This window comes from Channa argus, chromosome 13 (assembly GCF_033026475.1).
Source record: "Channa argus isolate prfri chromosome 13, Channa argus male v1.0, whole genome shotgun sequence".
Classification (NCBI taxonomy): domain Eukaryota; kingdom Metazoa; phylum Chordata; class Actinopteri; order Anabantiformes; family Channidae; genus Channa; species Channa argus.
In genome coordinates, this window is record NC_090209.1 from 14,529,753 (window position 1) to 14,552,604 (window position 22,852).

The 22,852-nt window shown below is 39.2% G+C and overlaps 2 protein-coding genes across 5 annotated transcripts; both read right to left on the minus strand.

The window, feature by feature from the left end:
• Positions 1-1,202: 1,202 nt before the first annotated feature.
• asb8 (ankyrin repeat and SOCS box containing 8) lies at positions 1,203-6,481 on the minus strand. The gene is made up of 4 exons (XM_067528147.1): positions 6,361-6,481; positions 4,595-4,771; positions 4,401-4,505; positions 1,203-3,163 (listed from the first exon to the last, which is right to left on the minus strand). The coding sequence occupies exons 2-4, from the start codon at positions 4,721-4,723 to the stop codon at positions 2,528-2,530; spliced, it is 870 nt and encodes a 289-aa protein (XP_067384248.1). The 5' UTR covers positions 4,724-4,771; positions 6,361-6,481; the 3' UTR covers positions 1,203-2,527.
• Positions 6,482-9,898: 3,417 nt separating this feature from the next.
• On the minus strand, positions 9,899-21,720 carry larp4aa (La ribonucleoprotein 4Aa). 4 transcript variants are annotated; one of them, XM_067528144.1, is made up of 17 exons: positions 21,184-21,717; positions 18,546-18,657; positions 18,052-18,210; positions 17,636-17,717; positions 17,389-17,525; positions 17,199-17,302; positions 17,000-17,110; positions 16,856-16,909; positions 16,558-16,767; positions 15,794-15,897; positions 15,556-15,597; positions 13,916-14,143; positions 13,746-13,800; positions 13,157-13,315; positions 12,908-13,044; positions 12,603-12,810; positions 9,899-12,298 (listed from the first exon to the last, which is right to left on the minus strand). In XM_067528144.1, the coding sequence occupies exons 1-17, from the start codon at positions 21,298-21,300 to the stop codon at positions 11,909-11,911; spliced, it is 2,409 nt and encodes an 802-aa protein (XP_067384245.1). In that variant the 5' UTR covers positions 21,301-21,717; the 3' UTR covers positions 9,899-11,908. The 4 variants fall into 4 exon arrangements, with proteins under 4 accessions (XP_067384245.1, XP_067384244.1, XP_067384247.1 ...); XM_067528143.1 differs by having other exon boundaries at positions 17,636-17,720; XM_067528146.1 differs by lacking the exon at positions 12,603-12,810 and having other exon boundaries at positions 17,636-17,720; positions 21,184-21,720.
• Positions 21,721-22,852: the final 1,132 nt, after the last annotated feature.

The window sequence follows — 22,852 nt, forward strand, 5'->3', positions numbered from 1 at the left end:
ACCCCTGCCCTCTAAATACTGGAGGCACAGTATTTGGTAACAGCCATAAGAATAAAATATTATGAAAATGTTAAATTCCTAATCAAGACATGAAAAAGCAAAATTTTAAAACTACTGAATGGACATCTAAAACATAAAACAATAATGGGTCAAAATAATTTAAATTGTAAAATATAATTAATAAATTTGGTTCATTAACCAAAAAAGAATGCTAGTACAACTGATGTTATATATTTGTAAATACCTCAAGTTTTAATGATGAGCCAGCTGATGTAATCCACAGCTACTGTTACATTTGAATTTTCTTCCAAAATGAAATGGCATTGACTGACACATTTCATTCAGAGGCCAATGAATTCAGAGGCAAGTATGGAGAGCCCCCCAATGGATTACTTGAGAAGTGAATTTATCATCATCATCTCCTGTATCTCCTTTCAAGAGTCAGAAGGCACAGTCTGTGATTTCATCTCATAATAACTGTTTACTACTATATACTGGCCTTTGTACCATGAAATTATGTTAGCTTAAGAATAAAAATGCTTGGATTCAGCTCTAAATTACAGTCCTTAGTGTAAAGTTATGGTGTGGCTTCTCATATTTGAGCCCTTTTATTTTAATTAGTAATGAGTGCAGTAAACAGTAATTACACAGACATGAAGAGATCACAGATGTATTCAATCTTAATTACTAACAAAAAGGTCCTGTTTCATAAAGTTCAAAATTAATCTAGCTTTTCCTATACTAAATAAAGCGTAATAATTGTCTGTTGTACATATTTTTAACCCAGCAGATAATGTGAATAACTGAAAATGTCTATATTCGGTGTATTTTCAGTGTGATTATGATATCACAGATTAACTTTGGGTGTATACAAATATTGCCAAGACATCCCTTACATGCATATGCATATGCATATGCATAAATTAATTTGCACACTGATTACAGTATTTCATCAAGGTATTTCATCAAGGTGCTGGTAGTCGGTCTTTTCAGGGAAGACATTTTGATGTCATTGAAAAAGAACAGATGAAAATTACAAAATTAATAATGGATAAATTAAATTTGTCTGCTTGGTTTCAGTAGGGTTTCATAGCTGAATTTGAATAAAGTATTTATTTGTAATATATTAAATGTATTCTAGCCATGTCTTGATACAACTTGAAGGGTTCACACTTAAAAAACAATGAAGAGTAAACAACAAATAGATTATAAAGGCGTTTACTTTCATCAAATTGACAAAGAAAAAAAAGCACTTTTCAGGTGTACACAAGACTAAATTTAAGAGGTTAGTTGTTATACATCTGCAGAACAGGCAAACAAAACTATGCATATGAGTGGTCAGATTTTAGACAGATGCCATAACAAAATTAAGTACATTTTGCAAGCTTCTTAGTGAATTTTTCTAAGACAAAACTTAGTAATCATGCCATTTCGTGGTTTTAACAAACATCTAATTTAAATAACATATTCTTTAAAAATATGCAGTAAAATGGTAGACTAGCGAGTGCTTGAAAACCGAAATTTTGCAAGTTAAGACTAGAAATATAAACTATAAAAAAACATAACATTTTATTTGTCCTTGGCAACTGCACCCTTAATTAAACATAAAATTCAAATAATAAATTACATATAACAGACATCACTTTTATCAGCACTGACCAAGTTTGGGAAATGAGATGGAGGCATGTTTGTCTGGCACATTTACTAAAACCAATGATAATATTCTGCAACATTTTGTTGCGTCTACATAACAAATAAAAATGTTCCTATCTGGCACAATGTTTTCTAATCTGGTCAACGTTTGATTTTCCCTTGGATTTGCAAAAATTGATTGCATTGTGAGTTCACTGGGAGGTCACTGAGAGAAGGCTGGCCATTCCAAATGTCATACAAACTACTTTAAAGTCATGCTCAAGTCCACCTTCAGGTTTAAAAAGTCATAGTTATTATTCAACTGAAATTTCCACACACACACAAAACAAAAAAACACTTACCTACTTAAACCAACCCTACTTAAATTTCTAAGGATGTACTGGTTTTGTGAACATAATGAGAACAATTGGACAACTGGATACACATCATTAGGTTGATTTTTATGATAAAACTTTAAAAAAGTGACGTTATAGATCTTTCTGTACTGCAAACAAACTGGGCTTAGAAAATTTTGTTGCACCAAAGACTTCCTTTTAGCTGCAAGGAATTATGTAACAGTGTAAGCATAGTGTTCTGGATCAGACTTTCTCCTACAGATGAAACCAATCAAACCTATCAACATGTACATAAATAACTGCTCGCTTCAAAGTCGTGCAACCACCACATAACAAATTAAGAAGGAAGAAACTTAAGAGTGTTGTTTATCTTTCTTAGTGAAAAAATCTATTAATTTGCAATAAGGTTTGGTAAATGAGGGCCACTGCCAAACAATATCCTATAATTCAAAAGGGTTTTTTTCTTGTAAATAAATGCAATGTGATGAGCTGTTTATTTAGGCAATGAGGTCTGAGAGCCCCCCATTAGTTTTATCATCTCAGTCTCTTAGGAGTAGATAGTCTTTGATAGCCTCTGGTAAAGGAAGGTCTTTTACAGCAGTGGGAAGGAACTGCACTCCGAGACTCTGCCGGACAGCACAGCGTGCTAGAGAGCGCAGTGTGGGAGCCTGAGCCACCATGCTGGTCAGCCTCGCCAGCAGCTGGGGATCCTTACTCAGCTCCCTGGGAAGGGTACCATCAGCCAGTCTAATCTCAAAATGCCCTGCAGCCCGGCACAACAGCTCCAGGCACTCCTCCTCCTGTTCAGTGCCCAGGCCCCGGGCTAATAGGGCTACCAGTCGGGAGATAGGGGTCTGGCCTTTCAGGTTGGTCACATGGACCTGGGCTCCGTAGTCCAATAGCACTTTTACACTCTCTAAATTACCCTTCATTGCTGCCCAGCTCAAAGGAGTGTCATTGTTGTAGTCTCGGGCATTGGGACAAGCCCCACTTTCCAGCAGGGCTCTCACACAATCTGGGTTATCTTTGAAGGCAGCCCAGTGAAGTGGCGTGTCTTTGTTGCCGTCTAGGGCATTTGTCTGGGCCCCATATTCCAACAGCAGCTCCACGCAACTCTCATCCTTCTCTGCTGCATAGTGAAGTGCAGTGCGGTTATATCCATCCAAAGCATTCACCTGATGAGGATATTCAATACAATTAGCAGTTGAATCCATGGCATGGGAACTCTTCACTGTGTCAAAGTGAGCCTGTAAAGTTGGGGTTGTTTGACCTTTTATTAAATAAAATTTCTCCACAAACTACAGTAGCTACAAAACACATGCTGAACAAGCACCGATGCATGATTCCTTCAGTGAACATCATGCTCAGTTTTAACGTTGCACTATATGGAGAGTAATATCTTAATCTCAGAACCGGGATGACACTTAAAACACTCCCATCGATGTTTACAGTCTATAAATACTCTCCTGCAATTCTTGTTTTTTCGTACCCCACCCACCCTCACCTGTTTGTTTCTCTGCATTCTATTCTCCATAGGGCCAGGGGGGGTCTGCTATGCATGCAGCAGAAGCAGAGACTGCACAAAACCATATACTTATATGGATATATTAGGCATCAAGTGAATATTTTGTCCCTGAAGTTAATGTGTTGAAAGTCGAAAACACAGGTATATGTAAGGATTTGAGTGACTTTGACAGGGACCAAATGTGATGGCAAATCAACTGGATCAGAGCAACTCCAAAACTACAGCTCTTGTGGGGTGTTCTCGGTCTACAGTAGTCAGGACCCACTAAAAGTCGTCCCAAGAAAGGAAAGCAGGTGAACCAGTGAAAGGGTCATGGGCGGCCAGGATGCGCATGAGGAGCAAAGACTGGGCCGTATAGTCTGATCCAGTAGAAAAGATCCTGTAGTTTAAATTGCTGAAAATGCTCATGCTGGTTCTGATAAAAAAGGGGTCAGAACACAAATTGGACTGCAAGTTGTTACATAACGGGCAACGACCAAAACTGAACATCAGAACTGGAAGCTGGAGCAATGAAAAAAGGTTGCTGTTCTAATTAATCGTGTGCTCCTTCACATCACGTGGCTGTTACTTTGACATGTCCCACCAACCTAAATGTTGCTTACCAAATTCACCCTTTCATACAAATAGTACTCCCTAACGGCAGTGACCTCTTTTGACAGTAAAATGGACCCTGCCACACTGCAAAAATGGTTCAAGAATGGGTTGCATTACAGAAGAAGTTTGAGGTGTTGTAAAAGAGGGACCTACTAAATGTTAGGTTGGTGGTTAGTTATGGCTGTTCTGTGTAGTACTAAGTCTGTAGTACTGTGTCTGTGTGAAAGATCACAATTCAATAAGAAATTTTGTTATATGCTTTAACAAGTGTGTAGGAGACACCTATGACATACCTCAGCCCCCTTCTCCAACAAGAGCTCTACACAGTCAGCATCAGCAACCATACAAGCACAGTGCAGGGGCTTAAGTGTGCCATGCATCCGGTTCACATCAGCTCCCTTTGACACACAGAACATAATAAAGTCAATACAGCTGGTGGCACTGAGAAATATTATTCCAAGTTTAACTGGAAAATGAGCATGCTTACCTTACGAATGAGATCCTCCACATTGTCGTGTGGGAATGAGCGGATAGCTGCAATGGTGCGGATGAGCCGCTCAGACAAGGAATATTTACTTTGAATGCTTTGCATGATGTACCACATAGTAGAGCTCATGTGTAACACAGGACCATGGCACCCAGGCGAGGGTGACACTACAGCACACTGAAATACATTTTTCAAGATTCTGGAGTTAGAAACTTAAAAGCATAACTAAGATCCGTAAGCATTAGAAACTTAAAATACAATGAATTTTAGAAGGCACCTCAGTTTTTTTAGCTTCTTAGGTACTGGCAGCGGCATGTGTCACATAATTAAATTCACATAATTACATTCCAACACCAAAGGACTGAAACATAAGCGGCTTTATGAATGGACAATAACTTCTACTAAATTTTTATTCCATTTTGACAAAAGACAGATATAAACATAGAAATATTTGTCTTTTCTGTAAAATTAATCGACACACATATTGAATCCAGATTTAATATAACATTAACTATTACAGTTCGTGCTCTATCGAATTGACACATACTATATTGTAACTATCATCTATAGTTTCTCCCCTCACACATGCCTGTCATAGCAGACAATGATTATATAGTTTGCATGTATCATTCATGTGGGCATCTCAAATGAGCCTGAAAACAGACCTAGTGTAGACGATATCCAAGCTCACACCTTGGAAGGGTCTGACAAAAAGGTAATTCTGGAAAAATAGCTACTCCTCAAATATGAAAACAGATCAATGACTTTTGGCTTGTCCCATTTAGAGGAACAAGTTCTGCATGTTGATTTGGCACAGTTTTTTTATTTTTTTTTACACTGGATGCGCTTCCTGTCGGAACCCTTCATTTTTATCAGGGCTCGGGAATGGCACAACGGTGGCCCTTGGTGGCTGGGCGAGGTGGGATTCAAACCCAAGGCCTTCTGGATCTAAACCCAATGCTCTACCATATGAAAATGAAAATGGCATGGCAAAATTCAGAAATTTGTGATTTGCAAATTGTTCCATAGTATTTATTAGGGCAGTTTAAATGTGTCTGTCAATATAATTTTTTTCCCCATATGGCCCAGCCCTAAGATTATTATTAGTAGAACTTGTTTGAATATATTTATATATTATTAATGTCCAAAAATTATTTCAAAATAACTTAAAAAAATAATGGAGTTGTGGAGTGATGACAAATGAACCATTCACCCCCATTTTCTATGAATAAGTTGATCATTTTTGGCTACTGTCAGAACACCGTGCTATCCTGATGCTGTATGCTTGTACTATGCCTACTCTGGCAGTCGATGTCTCAAGTTTTTCTGCTGTTGCAACTTAATTTTACGTCTCTTGTAGGCAAAATTAGCCTTGCAACTCCTAACTCTAAACGTAAACAAACGACGTTTACGTCTAACGTTAGCTCATAGGGCAAGCACAAGCTTGAAAACAAAGGAATAGTAAAGGCAGTTTAAAACAATGTTGTAACTCACTTGATTTTACACAATCTGCCAGGTTTTAGGATACCAATACTAATCGTAAACCCGGGTTAAAAAGCATTATCTGATGGGCTAGTTCAGTGGCTACGGCTAGATTTTTTACCAGCTAATAGCACCAAGTCAGCTAGCGAGCAAGCTAACGTTAGCTTCTGGATGCGAGGGACAAGCTTCACTCGTAGACGAAGAAAAAAAGGAATGACACTCCAGTCAAACACTTGTGCGCACGCTTTAAAATAAATCACTGATGCTAATGGGTTATAACGTACCGTTTTTTCGGTCCACGGTTTGAAGGTCTGTCGGGTTAATATACGGACTGCGGTTCGACACAAACAGAACGTCACGGCTTCAACCACGCCCTCTGCCTCGAGCCCCTGTATTTAAACAGGACCGAGAGGATTTTGCGCTGGCTGCCGCTTATTACTTCGCTAATGTTAAGTAAGTCGATATTTTGTGTAAATACAGGCTTTTACAATATCTGACTGGGAGGTTCGTGTTTAACAAGTGCACTTAATATTTCCCAATATAGACCGGTATGGCTGTGGCATCCACCCAGCATGCCAGGAATGCCTTGAGCTCACGGCCATGTTGAGGACCGTTGCCTAGCAGTAAAGCGCCACCGAACAATTAGCTTCACGACTGCTCGAGCACAGACTGCAAGAGGTGGAAAAAGAAGGCAAACAACCTGAAAAACGTACTTAAGTAAAAGTGTGAGGACTTGCACAAAAATCCGATTTGTAATTAAATGTAAAAGATCCATATTAACATCTTCAACATTGTACTTGTATTTGAATCTGCCCTAGTCAAAACTACATTTAAAATGTATAAAACACCGATAAATGGCCGATTTAATATTCGATAGCTAATCTCGATACATATCGCATTCTATTGGGAGTGTATATAGTGCATATACAATAAATGGCAATAGTGACGTAATTTGTCCTAAAGAATGACGTAAAGATCTGAGATGACAATTTAGCGCATAGCGACCAAAGTGCCAAAGACAAGAGAACACCAAAATTAAGCAGTTATTATCAAACATAGTTTAATAATGATTTTGAAATTATAATATTAAGAAGGCATTCAGGCAAACACAAAACTACAAGCAATGGCAAAAAACAGTTACTGGGAAAAAACTAAGGCGAGTGACTAAGAGTACTAATGGCCAGAGAAACAACTTAGTTTAGATAAATAACTACAACGTCAAAGCTATAGAAAGAACTTGACTGAGCCTTAATCTAGTAAACCTGGCTTAGTCACACACAATCTATATCTTTTATGAGGAGAGGTTACGGACACTTTAAGAAAACCCATATGAAGTTAAAATTAAACCACAGAAACCTTTACTTTAACTGCAGATGTTGTTTATTTAGCAAATGAAAAAGCAACAACAAAAGTGTTAAAAACAACAATACAGCAATCAATTCGATGTAACTATTATTTTCCTATATTAGCTTACATTCTACTCAGAAACTCCTTGCTGGTAGAAGAATAAGGCTGGCTGGAGAGTGAAAAAAAAAAAACAGATTGTTGACAAATTCTCTAGCTTCGGCATGTTAAAGTAATCTGGTTGCCTTCTTCTTATCTGCCCGTGGCAGTCTCGCCAGGTCAGATGGATTCTGGGTTATTTGGTTATCTTCTACCCATCTCAATGCACTTCTGGTTGTGTTGGAATTCTTGATGAAGACTGAGAGCTGAAACCTATGTTTCTATAACTTTATTCAATCCTAGCAACATTAGGTCGTCTCCCAATGATGATCCCATCATTCTATTTTGGTCAAGGTAATTCCCTTTTCTCCAGTTGTCTGGGCCTGCACAGCCTCCTTGGTACTTCCTCATTACAGCATAACATACAGTACAGCAGTAGGCCAAAGACTGATTATAAATTACATTTCTTAATTCTCTACATATGTGATTCATTTAGATTATAACTATAAACACCAATTGCAATAATAATGCATTCAGTAGTAATGATACATCTTTATGGATACGTTCTTAATGATTAACCTTACTCATACACTTTTCTTTTAATTGATATGTCAAAACCCACCCCATCACTTACTGTCCGATCCATCGTGTTGCTTCTGCATCACGTGTCTTGTGTCTTCATTTGGTAATGTGTTTTCAGGTATTGCAGACAGACAGCTGATGTAGCCAATCCATTCTGACTCTAGGTGTAAAATAGGCCTGCCATGGTGGTCCGTTTTCTTGATATTGGGAAGGCTATGAAAAAACTTCCCAAGAGTGGAGTGGTGTTCAAAATTCTCAAATGGAGTATGTTTGGGACAACCAGGACTCTTCCAAGAGCCTGTTATCTGGCCAATCTAACCAATCATGGCCTTAGTAAGAGAGGTTACCAAGAACCCGATGGTCAATATTCCAGAAGAACAACCATCCACCACCACCACAAGAACACCATTACTGCAGCCCTCTACTGATCTGGGCTTTATGGAAGGGTTAGATGGAGGTTTCTCTCAGTCCAAGCAAATGAAATCCCACTTGCTGTTTGCAAAAAAAGCACCCAAAGGATTCTCAGACCGTGACAAACAAGATCCTCAGGTCTGATGAAACTGTTTGGCCTTGCTTCTACATATGTCTGGATGGGCACCTCTCATCACCTGCCAAATAGTATCCCTAAATTGAGACATGGTGGTGGCAGCAAAATAATGTGGAGGTGTTATTTAGCAGCAGACTGGGAGAGAGGGTAGAGAGAAAGCTGAATGGAGGAAAGTACAAAGATATCCTCAATGAAAGCCTGTTCCACAGTGCTCAGGACCTCGGACTGGCCCGAGGGTTCAACTTCCAACATGACAACAATCCTAAGCACATGGCCAAGAAAACACAGGAGTGGCTTAGGGACAACGCAGTAAATGTCCTAGAGCAGCCCAGCCAGAGCCCTGACTTGAACCCTATATTAAACATTTGTGGAGAGAGAGTATGGCTGTCCACCAAAGGTCCCCATCCAACCTGACTGAGCTTGAAAGGATTTGTAAAGAAAGGCAGAAAATCCCCGAATCCATGTGTGCAAAGCTTGATGCATCATACCCAAAAAGACTCAAGGCTATAATTGCTGTCAAAAGGGCTTCAACAAAGAACTGAGTAAAGAGTCTGAATACATACAAACATACATACATGAGATGTTTCACGTTTTTCATTTTAATACTGAGAAGAAAAAAAAGCTGTAGTATCAGGCTGCAAAATAATAAAATTGGAAAAGTGAAGAGGGTCTGGAAACTTTGTGAATTCACTGTATATTCCAAATGTAACATCATGAAATTCTATGTGAGTGTTTTGGCTTTTATGTATAATGCACAATGTCATTTGGCTGCTCAAGTCTAACGTGTATTTATAGTTAAACCATTCAGAATTAGGGAATATAGGGGAAGGGAACAGTAACTGGATAACATCTGGTATACAAGTATAAAAACTTCAGTTTCTTTGGCATAGTGTGGTATTATATACAACTTTATAAACAGTCATTTTTGGGGGCAAAAAGTTCCATGACTAGACTGTATCTTGGGGGAAAAGGGAATTCAATTGTTAACAAACAATGTATAAAACAGAAATTAAGGATTTTAAAAAATGAAGCATCCAATCTGACATCAGTTTTAGGCTTTAAGAGGTCAATCTTCACCCCAAAACAATTATCCATGATGTAGCAAAACTTTATCTTTTACATCTTTAAACTGTGTAAGGCATGGATCTGGTTATGTAATGCCTTAAAAAAATATCAGTGATTAATGTACATTATGCTGTTGACGTGTGTCGTGTTTGCAAAATATAGAAGAAAAGGATGTGACACTAAAGCCAAATCAAAATAATTTATTTTTGGTGACATCTCATACAGTTCTAGGATTGTGTCTCAAACACTTTGTTAATCCATAACTAGATTTTCCTTTTGCCACCCTAACCCAAATTAACAGAAAATAACCCAAACATATGGCAAGGGGAAGCAGTTCTTGTAGATATTTGCAAGCCTGTCAACAACCTAATGCTTTTAGTTGATTTCACATTATTCATAAGATTCTTTTTAAAAACAAGTTAGTGCATTTATTTAATTATATTAAATCACTAGCTGCTCTTACTCAATGAAAAAAGGAAAAACACAGCCCCAGTGATTGGTTACTCATTTACTGTATAACTAAACCCAAAGCCAATGCATCAAGTATTTTTCTCTCAGCTGACATCTCTAACAGTATATTAACATCATATGCGTGACTTTATTTTGCCAATGCGTTTTCACACAACTTTGGGGAAACCAGCCTAACAAGATGCATTACGCATCAGAATGAAAATAAATAAATTAAAAAGCAATACATACAGTGCGTCAAACTTCAAGATTCTAAGTTAGACTGTTTTTCAAAACTTAGAAAAAAAGAAAGCAAACTCACCCTAAAAGCACAAAACAATCTGGTTGTGATACCTTTTGTCAAAAGCCGCCTTTTGTAATTACCGTACTAGAACAATGACATTCTCCCACACACATTTCTAGTGAATGGTTATTAAAATATAGCATAGGCAACTACCCCTCTACAGGTTCTTCAAAATCCAGTTTCACAAGTTTCCAAGACAATTAAAAATAAAATAAAAATATTTAAAATGTTACCCTAGCATACTATAATCATAGGCAGCTGGCACGTAGCATGATAATGTTTAAATTCTTTTTACCCGTGACTTTGCTGCCAATTATCGTGTAGCTATCATTACTCATCAGTCTGTTTGACACTATGTCTTTGTTAAGAACAATTCACAGATATAAGGTTAACCTGGATATCCTGTGATGTAGAAAAGACAAACCACCTAAATCATTAGGCGCACTGAACAGTCCCACCATTTACTTAAATCCTATTACCAAAAACAAACCTGTAAACAGAACATGACTGATTATCAACAAAACAATAGTCTGAATCGGTTAGAGTGGGTACACTCAAATGCTTGATCTGAAATAAAACTCCACATGAAAAACTTTGGACCAGGCTAGTAGGTTCACCATGGCTAACTGGCCAGTGAACACCCCAAAGTGAGTTAGGGCTTCAAACAAAACCACACATCTGACTGTGGTGTACATCAACAGTTTCTGATATCTGTCTAATACCATTTAAGCCAATCATGGACCAGGATCAAAATACCATCATAGAACACTTCATTAATATACATTAGAAGACCACACTGTCTAGTTCCAGGACAATGATTCAGAATTTTTGATGTAAAAATCATGAGTAATCCATTGCAGTGCATCAGTACACTGCATATTGTTTGAACAATCAATGCATAAACCGACAGTCAAACCCTTGAGTCAAACTTGCAATCCTAAGCACACAAGGAAAAAAACCTGATGTCTCATTGCGTGTTAGTGATATCTTTGTATATGTACATGACATTTATGCATGTTCTTTTCTTCTTAGTGCATATTGTTCTTGAAGACCAACACCTATTCTTTTAATCAAAAAAACAAAAACGAAGTTGGTAGAGGGCCATTTACAGGGCCCAGCATCCCACCTCTCCCTACCAGAGCATAAATGAAATGACATCCAGATAAATCACACTTGAATTCTTTGAAGCTGAAGACTGGAGGTCAAAACAAGATTTTTTTTCCCTTTCCTTTTCAAAAATCACTTGCCAAAGTTCTTCAGTGTCACTTTACCCATTAGTCCTTGATGTCCCAGTCTCATTGTCATTTTAAAAGCTTTTTACTGGACAAGTTCCAGAGGAGAAGGTGGCTACCATAATGTTGTTGCTTTTATGTTAATCATTTTTATATAATTATATATATCCATGTATATATTCATACATCTTTCTTCTATTCATATCAAAGTTTTACTTTGGCGATACTGGTGGAATATTCTGCTCTTTGCCAGTGTGCCTGTAGCCTCCCTGTGGGGAGCTGCGTCGGGCTGGAGCAGGGCGCCTCTGGTCCCGGAACTTAAGGCCTGCAGTTCCTCTGGGGCCATTGCTGCGGTAGCCTTGAGAGTCACGTTCACGTGGTTGCCGGCTTTCCTTGTGATCCCAGCCACTCTCTCTGTCGTGGCCTTTCTCATGCTTGTCTCCTGGTCCGCTGCTAGAGCCTGGTTCCTCCGCCTTGTTCGCACGTAACTCGCGCAAAGGTTGGCCTGATGCGGGTCCAGTGGAAGCCAGACTAAGTGGTGCGGGTGGAGGATCCTTAGGTGGCCGTTGGCACACCTCAGCATAGCTGAGCTTACGTGGCTCCTGAATCAAAACAGGAAAAAAAAAAAGATGAACTTTAGCCTTCGTAAAATAATTGTGTATTTCCTGCTTCCCAAACCCCCAGATCTCATAATCTAGATGCTTACTGGGGTAGGAGTGAACTTTCTGAACATATGGTTTGAAAGGGCCGGAAAAGAGGGAGGGAGGGGGATGTTATAGAGTGACAAAGAGGAACCAAAGCCATAACGTCCATTACCTCACTTCCCTCTATGCTCTAAAGATCTCATCCTAAGAATGATAAATATGGCGAAGTGATAGCTGGCATTGCCAACAACCACACTCTTACCTGTGCAGGGGTAGAAATAGTGGCTGTAGCAGAGGCTGGTGTGGTCGCTGTTGCTGGCATGGACGCAGAGGTCTGAGGCCTAGAGCTTGGTATAGGCTGTGTGGAGGATGAGGAGGAGGGGTTTGCAGTAGTTTGAACAGGTGCGCGTGAAGCTGCTTTTGGCGCTGGAATTTCTGCTCGTTCAATCCTTTTCTCCTGACGAGTGATACTGCCACACCAAGCATTCACCAAGATGAAGTTAACATTTTGACATAGCTACTTTAGTACCAAAAATACTAAATTTATAATTATTAAGGTAACTGTACCTAGGGGCAGAGGGTCCAAGTGGTTGCGTAGCAGATTTCACTATTGCCAGAGCAGGACTTGAGACAGCTACAGCCTCCTCTGTGACTGGGGCTTGGCCTGAACCTGGACTCACAGTGACTTCTTTGATGTTTTCTGTCTGTAAAAATGAAGGAGGCGTGCACTTCAAACCTCTGATGTCACCTACCAACAATCCTTTCAATGCAATATTTTTACAAGATTTACAAACTGTTACGGCCTCACTTTCTTACCTTGTCCCTGTACAAGCCACGTACCACATCGGACATTCGGTTTTCTAGAACTGGCTCTCCTTGCGTACTGACCACGCAGCCAGGGAGAGGTGGGAAATTGGTGGCAGCCAAGTCAAACTTGGGTGGAGAAACTTTAACTTCTGCTAATGGTACAGGCCTCTGAAAGGGGAAATTGGAAATGTATCCAAGAAAGAATAATCACAGGGTGGTTTATGGTACAACACACAAGTTTTAGGACAAAGGTCAAGTCAAGTGGCTTTTATTGTCATTTCTACTATACACAGTGGTACACAGTGGAAACGAGATAACATTCCTCCAGAACAAAGGTGCTACAAAACAACACAAGCTATGTAAAGTGCATCAAGTGCAACCTAGTGCAAACAGTGCAGATGAAAAACAGTACACAAGCTATGTTAAGTGCATCAAGTGCAACCTAGTGCAAACAGTGCAGATGAAAAACAGTACAGACAGTGAAGACAGACAACACAAAATAACACAGGTCAGGACACAAAACCTGAGACAGTGCCGACCAGTAAACCTATTATATACTTAGATTTTACAGTATAGTACAAAGGAAATTGCCATTTACCATGATCCGTTCATCTTCTCGCCTCCTTCGTGTTCCTCTGTAGGTTGTGCTCCGTCTAAAATACATATAAATGATCTTTTAAAAGGTGACTCATCAATCAAGTGTCTGATAAAAATCAAAGCCTCTGAGCATCAGCAAAAAACATACAGTAACAGGTCAAACAGGTATACCTTCCACGTCCAGCCACCCCATTGTCATCACTGGGTTCCGAAGAAGAAGAGAGATGTGAAAAGGCTGTGCTCAGGTCAGAGGCCATCTGAACTGGGTTAGTGGTTGTGGCGGCAGCAACAGGGGCAGGAGGCTGGTGGCTATGCAGTCCAGTTAGACTCTCCAGTGGGACAGGAGTTGCTGCCGCTGGTGTCATCTCGTTTGTCCTCACAGAGGGCTTCACATGGTTTCTAGAGCAATGGTAACAGTGAGAGGAGCACGGTAAAAATCAGTTAATAAAAAAAAAAACAAAACGAAGCAAATGACATACTAGCAACCAGTGTTTCCTGTAGAGGCATATTGGTGGGGATCATTCTGTTCTCATCTCTCTTAACATGCTACCTTTTTAGTGAAAATTACTAGTGAAACTATGCTCATCAGGTAGTTGTGCATTTACAAGCATGAAAAATACAGACACAATGACACTCTTAATATTCCAATAATGGACCAATATGAGGAGTACGTGTTTGCATAAAGAAACCTGAACTGTATGTAACAGACTGCATGTGGCCTGTAGAAATAATAATAATTCATATTTGTCTAAGGTCCATCAACAATTTTTAGATAACACAGGCTAAGAACCAAATCAGCTAAAATGAAACACTGGTGGCACCAACTGAAACTTGACTGTTTGCTGGAGGAATAAGACAGCATGCTTTGTCCCCAGGATAACTGCAGACATGCAAGGGGTGTTTGGACTATATTGGTGCTCATGATTGGTTGAAGTTTTTAATGTACAGTATGTTTAGCAATCTGCCACAAATCATGAACTCTTTTAGTAGAGCTGAAAATGCCCATCAACAGACGGCTATACCTTAATCCACCATAAATGACTTCAACACAAAAACTAATTTTCAAAAACCTTGCAACACATTTTACAATGACAAATCTTCCCATTAGTCTTTGACCCTCAGATCTCATAATCTGAATGCTCATTGGGATGGGAGTGAAGCACCTGACTTTGAAAGGGATGGGTAGAGAGAGGGGGAAAAAAAGGATATATAGGGATAAAGAGAGAACCAAAGCCAGTTACTCCGCACCCTAGTCTCCCTCTATGCGCATCTTGATCTCATCACCGGGTCTGACTTGGGAAGAGAGGAGTGAAGTAATCTTCCTTGCAAAGTTACCTTTCACCATATACAGAAACTTGCCAATTTTTCATCTCTTCACAAAAAAAAACTAAAGCATACAGATTAAATCTTAACTGCAATGCTGACCAGACTAATGTCTAAATGTCAGCATTTTTATGTTATAGCAAACACATCACATATGGTTGTGCGATCACGGACAATGAAAGCAGCAGTTGAAAAAAAATGATGGTAGTGATGGACAAAAACTGTTACATGAAATAATGTAAATGCAAAGTTGATATTTTAAAGCCAAGGTGGATTATAACTTGGAAGCCTACATTTATCAAATGGCATGACAAATCCAGGATGTCCATTACCTGGCAACAAACATTTATCAAACTGACAAAATGTCTATAGCCATAGAAAACTGATTGGCAGAAGGCAAGGGCCCCATTATAGATTTAGTCATTTGCTACTGAAATATGGTAAGATGAGGTAGTGATGAAGCTTATTGCACATTATAGCAGTGGTACCTGAAGGCATTTATTACATTCTTTCTTGAATAGAGTGGGACACTGTGGGGACAGTAAGAAGACAGGGGGTCAGGAACAGTTCCCTGGTTAAGTTACATCATATTTAGACAATGTTTCTGCTGATGATATGATGTGTCATTGTTTGCATGAAGTTAAACAGTGAACAAGTGTTAAAATATTCCAATTTGAATATGTTTACACAAATAGCAGATTTAACAGTAGCTGGAAAAGTCCTTACCGGTTTCTGTTGAAAGGGCGAGTGATATTAAGAGAACTTGAACCAGTTTTGTAGTGTCCAGCGGAGCCAAATCCATTCACAAAGCTACCGTTAGGAAATGGCGCCTGCAATTGGAAAAAGTAAAAGACAGTATAAACAAATTTTATGTAAGCATTTACTCACAAGCTCCCAAAACATAATGTATGCATTGTATGTTTACAAAAAAAACAAAAACAACTAAAGTTGTTATACAAATCATTTGGTAGAGTAGAACTACAGGGAGGCAATGGTGGAATAGCGTAGGGGTCTTTACAGCAGGGACATGCTACAGTATAGCACCCATACTTTCTGGTGTTGTGTCGATTGAAAAGGAAATGTAAAAAGGTTGTGGCTATAAGGGCATCTGGCGTGAAACTCATGCCAAATCAACGTGCGTTTCGCTGTGGCGACTTTCAAGCTGAAAGTCGTGGATCTTTTGACCCTTTACACAGTATACCTTTACAATAAATTACTTTTTGATGTCTGGCTATAATTTTCACTGTTCATGGCACTTGTACTTTCAAAAATAAATAAAAATTTGCTGCCTGCAGTGATTCTACAGGTTATTTTGGGTCGGGGACAAGGTTAATTTCTTGGTTTAGATTTACAGATTAAATGCTGATTGAGCTCAGAAACAGAATTGATTAAGGAGCATTATGGGTAGATTCCAGAGTAGGTTTTTGTTAGTGAACTGTATAATCAATAGTACAAATATATAATATCAATACAAATATTATGTGTCTCACCAGAGGAGTTTCAAAATATGGTGTGGGCGAAGGCGTCCAGGTTGGAGGTACAATGCCGTAGACTGGGTACTGCTGTTGTGGGTAGACATGCTGCATGTAGAGTGGAGAGCTGTACTGGGACTGGTTCTGTGACTGCTGAGCATACAGGCTGCTGTCCATGCTACGGTAGCCATTCTTTGCAAAGAACGTGTTGATGGCCTTTATTCTGGCCTGTTAGCAAAAGAGGGAAAAACGTGTCAAATCAAGACTAGTATTTTACAATACTGGTCTTTTCAAAATGAGTTTTTATTTGGCTCACCATAATGGGTTTTCCCTGAAAGGTTTTGACTTCCTCTCTCAAGTACTTGTATGCCTAGAGGGAATAGCAGAAAATCACAGGAAAACTCATGCAGCAACATTTTAACTCCTAACAGTATGACAAGTGAAGTTTAACCAACAGTACCTGCTGAGCATCTGTGTCTGATTGGAATGTGATGTACCAGTTGTTGTTGTGGGCAAACTCAACACTTATCACCTTTGGACAGTTGTCATTTTTGAACAGTGACTCAACTTCCTGGAAATGACAGAACAGTCTTGCACCTGAGATGAACATCAACAGTGTGATAGTTCTAAACGGGCTTTTATTTTAAGTCATCATTTACCTCAATTGGTGTAGTTTCAGGGACCTCCCTCAGGATAATAATGCACCGCTTGTGATTAGGACGCACCTTCTCCCCTTTTTCATCCACTTCTACCATCGGACAGGCTAAATAAAATTCAACGCATTTACATATAGACACATTGCAGAGGTATAAAGATTGCTTTAACGTTCATTCTCAAAGTTTCACTTACATCTCAACACATCCAGGATGAGGTCTATGTCAGTGGTGAGAACCTTGATGCCCTCCATACTGGCTATGGTCCAAATAGGAACAAACTGGTCACTGTCCATCTGGGACATCAGGTACAAATCCTTGGAGAGGTTTTCCCTGAATCACAAAAAAGAGAAATCCAGCTAGATGAGCCATTTCTTGACTTTTAAGATAAGTTTACTTTTTTAATTATCCTGTAAAAAGGTGGTTTCCATTCTTGGTCTTACCTAGAAAAATAAAACTCCAGCTCTTTCTTAAGAGACTCTCGTAAATTTTCAGTGGAAATCAGCTGATCTTCTGTTTTGGAATCTACTGTGAAAGAAGAAACAACATCAGCTGCAAGAACAGTGACAACATGCTGTTATAATAACAGTACCTGTAACATACATCTTTTAAATGCTGTAATTGGGGGATTAAACCCATATCTAGTGCTTATCACCTGTTCCTCTTGCCACTACACAGATTGGATATAAAAGGGTGAGCACACACACTTAGTGGCTACTTTATTAGGTATACCTAGAGACGCTAAAGCAATGCAACTGTAGATCATTGAGTTTACGGACTCAGGACTTTTCAAATGTTATATGCCACAGATTATTATTTTTTTAATTACAAAGAATTAACTCCATGAAAGATGACTGACCTGAGGTCTTTGTGGTGGACTCAGCAGGGGAAAAGCCCAGCTCTGGAGGGTCCATTCCATTTACTGCTATCTCAGCTGTTGCTGTGGGGCTGCTGTCATCCAGGGCTGTGAATCCCACAGTGTACTGTTTGCACCCAACAGATGATGGCTCAGAATAACCTGCAAATAAGGTAAACCTTCTCATTCCAAGTCAACAGCAGATAACTCAGTTCTGCTATCGATGATCCATTTTGAAAGTCGATTAATCTGTCAGTATTTGCATTAGTACTCTGCACGTAGATGAATAAAGTTTATACATACACTTTCCTTGACAAAATCTGCATAAGATAATTAAAAAGCCAGAACTTAAGTTTAAACATAATTGGAACTGATATCACAAGTTACTTAAGAAGAAAAAAAGAAAAAGAAAGAAAGACTGTTTTTATATTAATAGAAATACAACAGCATAGATAAACAACTGAATGGAAATTCTTTTCATATAAATGGTACGTCACCTGCCAAAAATTGCGAGGCTGTGAGGCTATTAGTAACAGCCTCACTGGGGGCCACTGGCATCTCCTGCCATACCTTGGCATTTGGGTTCAAACCGGCGCCCTTAGAGGTGACCTTAAAAAACAAACAGAATGGTCAAGAGTTCAGTTCATATCAACATTTAAAGCAGAATAATGATTGTATTTTAGCGAAACCAAATATTTCAAACATACAATTGAAGGAAAAAAAAAAACAAAGAAAAAAAAACAAGAAAACAACGTGGATAATATTGTGCATATAAAACTGTTAAATTAAACTGCTGCAACCTGACAGAATAAATACATCTAAATGGGAATGACGTGCTGCATCTATTTAAATGAAAGTTTACACTTCGCTGAGTATCATGTATTTATTTACAGATGGACCTGAAAGTTGCCATCTCACTGCTATGAAACCTTGTTCCCAATTTCTTCTCTAAATTAATGGGAATTGATAAATCTGAGCCCCTCAAACAAATTTGCTGAAAGCTGATCAAACTTTAAACAGCAGTAGACTGACACTAATTGGCAACTATCCAGTCAAACAACAGTACTTAATTGGTAATCTACACCACCACCAAGTCATTTTTGTATCCATTAATGGACGCAAAATGAATTAAAAATTAATTATTAAGAGAAATGTTGAGGTCTAGCAACCTTAGGAAAATCTATCACTATCAAGTTGGAAACCTGAGTGTGACATGACCTAATGCAATTACAACAGTGAACCTGAGCATAAATAGATAAATAACAGACAATAATACATCTTTATAATGCAAGCACCAACATTTTACAAGATAGATACTTTATTCACCCCAACCAGCAATTAACATTATGCTTATGCCATAATGCTCCAAGAGCAAACTATACAGTAAAATTTTTTTTTTAAATAACTAAAATCCAAGGTGATAAGCTTTTGACAAATTATTAGTTAATCAAGAGGGAACAGGTGCACTTCTCCCACACTGAAATACAGCTTGGGGCTCTGCCCCATTTCTATATTGTTCCAGATAGTCAGGAAAAAAAGACCATTCTAAAAAAGGTAAAAGAAAACAATTAATGCATTCGATTACACACAGAATGTGTGTGTATTTATTTACATTCAATAGTGCAACAAGCTTGTTTGATGTAAATAATCTAAATGACTGTTACATGAGCTCTCAGTGCAGTATGGAGGACTGCAATCATGCAAGTTACAGCCAATTATCACTACACGTGATGATTTAACTAATCTCTTTAGCTTTACATGACAGAGGACCAATGATATAAACTAGTGCAATCATAGAATGGCGGGAGCACCTGCATACCACTGGGCCTCAATGGCTTGTAATTAGAAACCAGACAAGCACAATAGATCACATGACCACATAGGGCCTGAGATCACTTACCAACCATATAAACTATTACAATGTTAACCCCAAAGAAGCATAGGTTCTGCAGTCTTTAAACTGTCCAAGATAAGAAATGTTACTAAATTAAAAAAAAAAACAAGATTATCTTGAGTTTAGCACTTTCACTAACAGTTATATTTTTAGTGTCTGTTATAAAAAGGCTACATCAGATTCTTTGTATTAAAAAGGGCTGTGGGCTGGCAGAAGAAGCCCTGACCCTGCAAAGATGTGTGGCCAAGAATAGACCACATACTGTTCTTATTAAGGCATACAGACACTGAACAAACTGTGAGCATTTATCCAAAGAGGAACAGAGGCAGCTGTACATTAGCTTTAAAACAGTCAAACTCACCAACTTCTTAATTTGACATTGTAACTCTCCACCTGCTAATAGACCCTCCACCCCCTTTATTTATTTAGCAAAAGAACTGGCCTAGTCAATTAGAGCTGCAGATCAAAACTTGCCTCAAGACACTATGACCCTACAATTACAATAGAATGGATGTGCCACACGGTTAGGCCTCAGTGTCATTCAAAACAGCATTGACATTTATGGGTTGGACAACTTAACACATGGCTACAGTGCATGCTTCTGTATTACAGGCCCTAAATATCAGCTGACTGCGCAGCACAGGCCAGGTATTTGCAACGCATGTCACGGCGCCTGCTAGGTTAGCTAGCATCGCGATTAGCTACCAGATAACAGTGAATGAACGTCCATCTGTCGACCAATAATCGAAACACTAATCATCTACTGACTGAAAACGAATCAATCAATAATTCTGCGCTCTACATAACACTGCAGCCAACCCACAACTATGTCATAACTTAAGTTAGAAGCTAATGATTACTCAGCAAACTACTTAATGAGCTTGCTTGCGACAGTGGCTAAGCTACCGTCGACTAGCTGCGCGAAGAGCTGCGGTAGAGATGTGTGTATAAAATGACTGCCTGTAACGTTACTGGCTGTAACTTAATAGTCATCCAAGTGTTGTCAGTAGTGCGGTTCCTGACTGTTTTTTTTCAGGGTATGATCGTACATTAAAGACTATATAAAAGCAATAACGTAACTCGCCATATAGTAAAAGCCAGATTGTAACTGTAGTTTAAAACGTGCCTGGTTTGTGTTAAAGTAGTTGAATACCTATCGCTGCTCACAGAGAGAGGGGCGTACTGTGCTAACAGCAGTCGCATAGCAAGTTAGCATGCCAGCTAAGGAAGGCCTCACTCACCATGCCGCCCGTCCCTCCTTCGCTCCACAGCGAAGCCTCGTCCTTCCCACCGGTCTTCGGTCCCGGATCAGCCTCCTCCTGCAGCAGCGGCGGCTCTTCGCTCTGGTCTGAACTCATCAGCCGCTCCTGACTCACTTACACCCCGTCGCGTTCTCCCGGCCCCCGCCTGCCACCACCTCCTTTTTGAGAAATACCGGCTGGGCTCAGCAGTCAGTCTGGTTCGCTCCTGTTTTACTGGATTGGTCAGCAGCTCACTGAAACTAGCTTACTAGCAGCTAGCCGGCTAGCAGCTGTGCTATGCAGGCTAACGACAGCTAGCTCAATGAATAAAACCTGCACGCTGAAGATACTAATGGTTCATGCGATGCCAAACCATCACTGTTTGTCAGTCTCCGTTGCTGGTCAAACATATATTCCCAAACAAACGGGGTTCAGGAGAGTGCATTCCTAACCAGGCGACCGAAGCGGACACTGGGGACACGCACCTTCTCAGCTCAAGCAAACAGTCCGCCGACGTCCCGGCTGCCACCGCGAGTTCTCAGTGACCTCTACACAGTTTCCTTTTCCGGATCCTCTCTACAGTATTTTTTTTTCTTCTGAAATCCTTAACCTAATAATTATGTGCCGGGAATGTCGTCAGTCATAAATATAAAAGTACATGTATTCTGACTAATCTTTTGTATTTGTAATTAGAAATATTAAAGGCCAATTTATCTACTTTTTATAGACTGATGAAATCCAAACATAGTTTGGAAGAACAAGACAACACTTACCGTTCTTGATCCAAACAGTATTAGTAAAAAAAAATACTAGATAAATAAAATGTTCACTACTGTGTAAAAATGTGGAAACAAAGGTAAATGGGGATGCTTTGAAAAAATTATTCCACGAATAGTATAAAAGTGTGCCAAACCAATTATCCTTGTGGATAATTGTCGAATAGGTTGTTCCAAGAAAATTTGTAGAACTGGTCTCAGTTTCGCTATAGATTTGGCTGTTTTTTACTATAGTTTAACGCAGTTTCTAACATGTTGAGATCAGGGCTCTGGGGGTGAGTGCATGCCGTGTGTTGCAGGACTGCTTGTTCTTTTTTCTGAAGATTGTTCTTTATGACTTGATTGCATGTTTGAGGTTTACCTTCTACAGAATTACTCAGACACCTCCCTGATACTGTGCAATAGATGATAAACCAAACTTTTGCTCACTATACTGTATGTGGTGTTATTAGTGGTGGAAGAAGTGCTTAACTGTGACAGCAGTACCAGCATGGTAAGACTAAAGTGATTACTGAAAGACTTAATGACCCCTTGTTTAGCATCAAATGAAACATAGAGCTTTGATTTAATCACTTTTGCCTTGTGAGATGTAATCAGGACCAAGTGATAAGGATATGAAAACACTTTAACCTAAAAAGATTGTTTAAAGGAAGGTCAAACATTGTATTAGCAAGTCTTATTGGATTATTTGTGTATAGATAAAAATGGTTTTACAGTTAATCTCTTTAAAATATTCAACACATTTGCGTCTGATTCAGAGACTGAGGGTTTTTTATTTATAATCAAACTAAAACTTCCAGATCCAGACAGACGTCCTGTGACCTGGATGACCAAGAGTCTTCCCAGACATATGATGCAATTTGGTGTCCAGTTTTATACTCAAAGATCCCCAC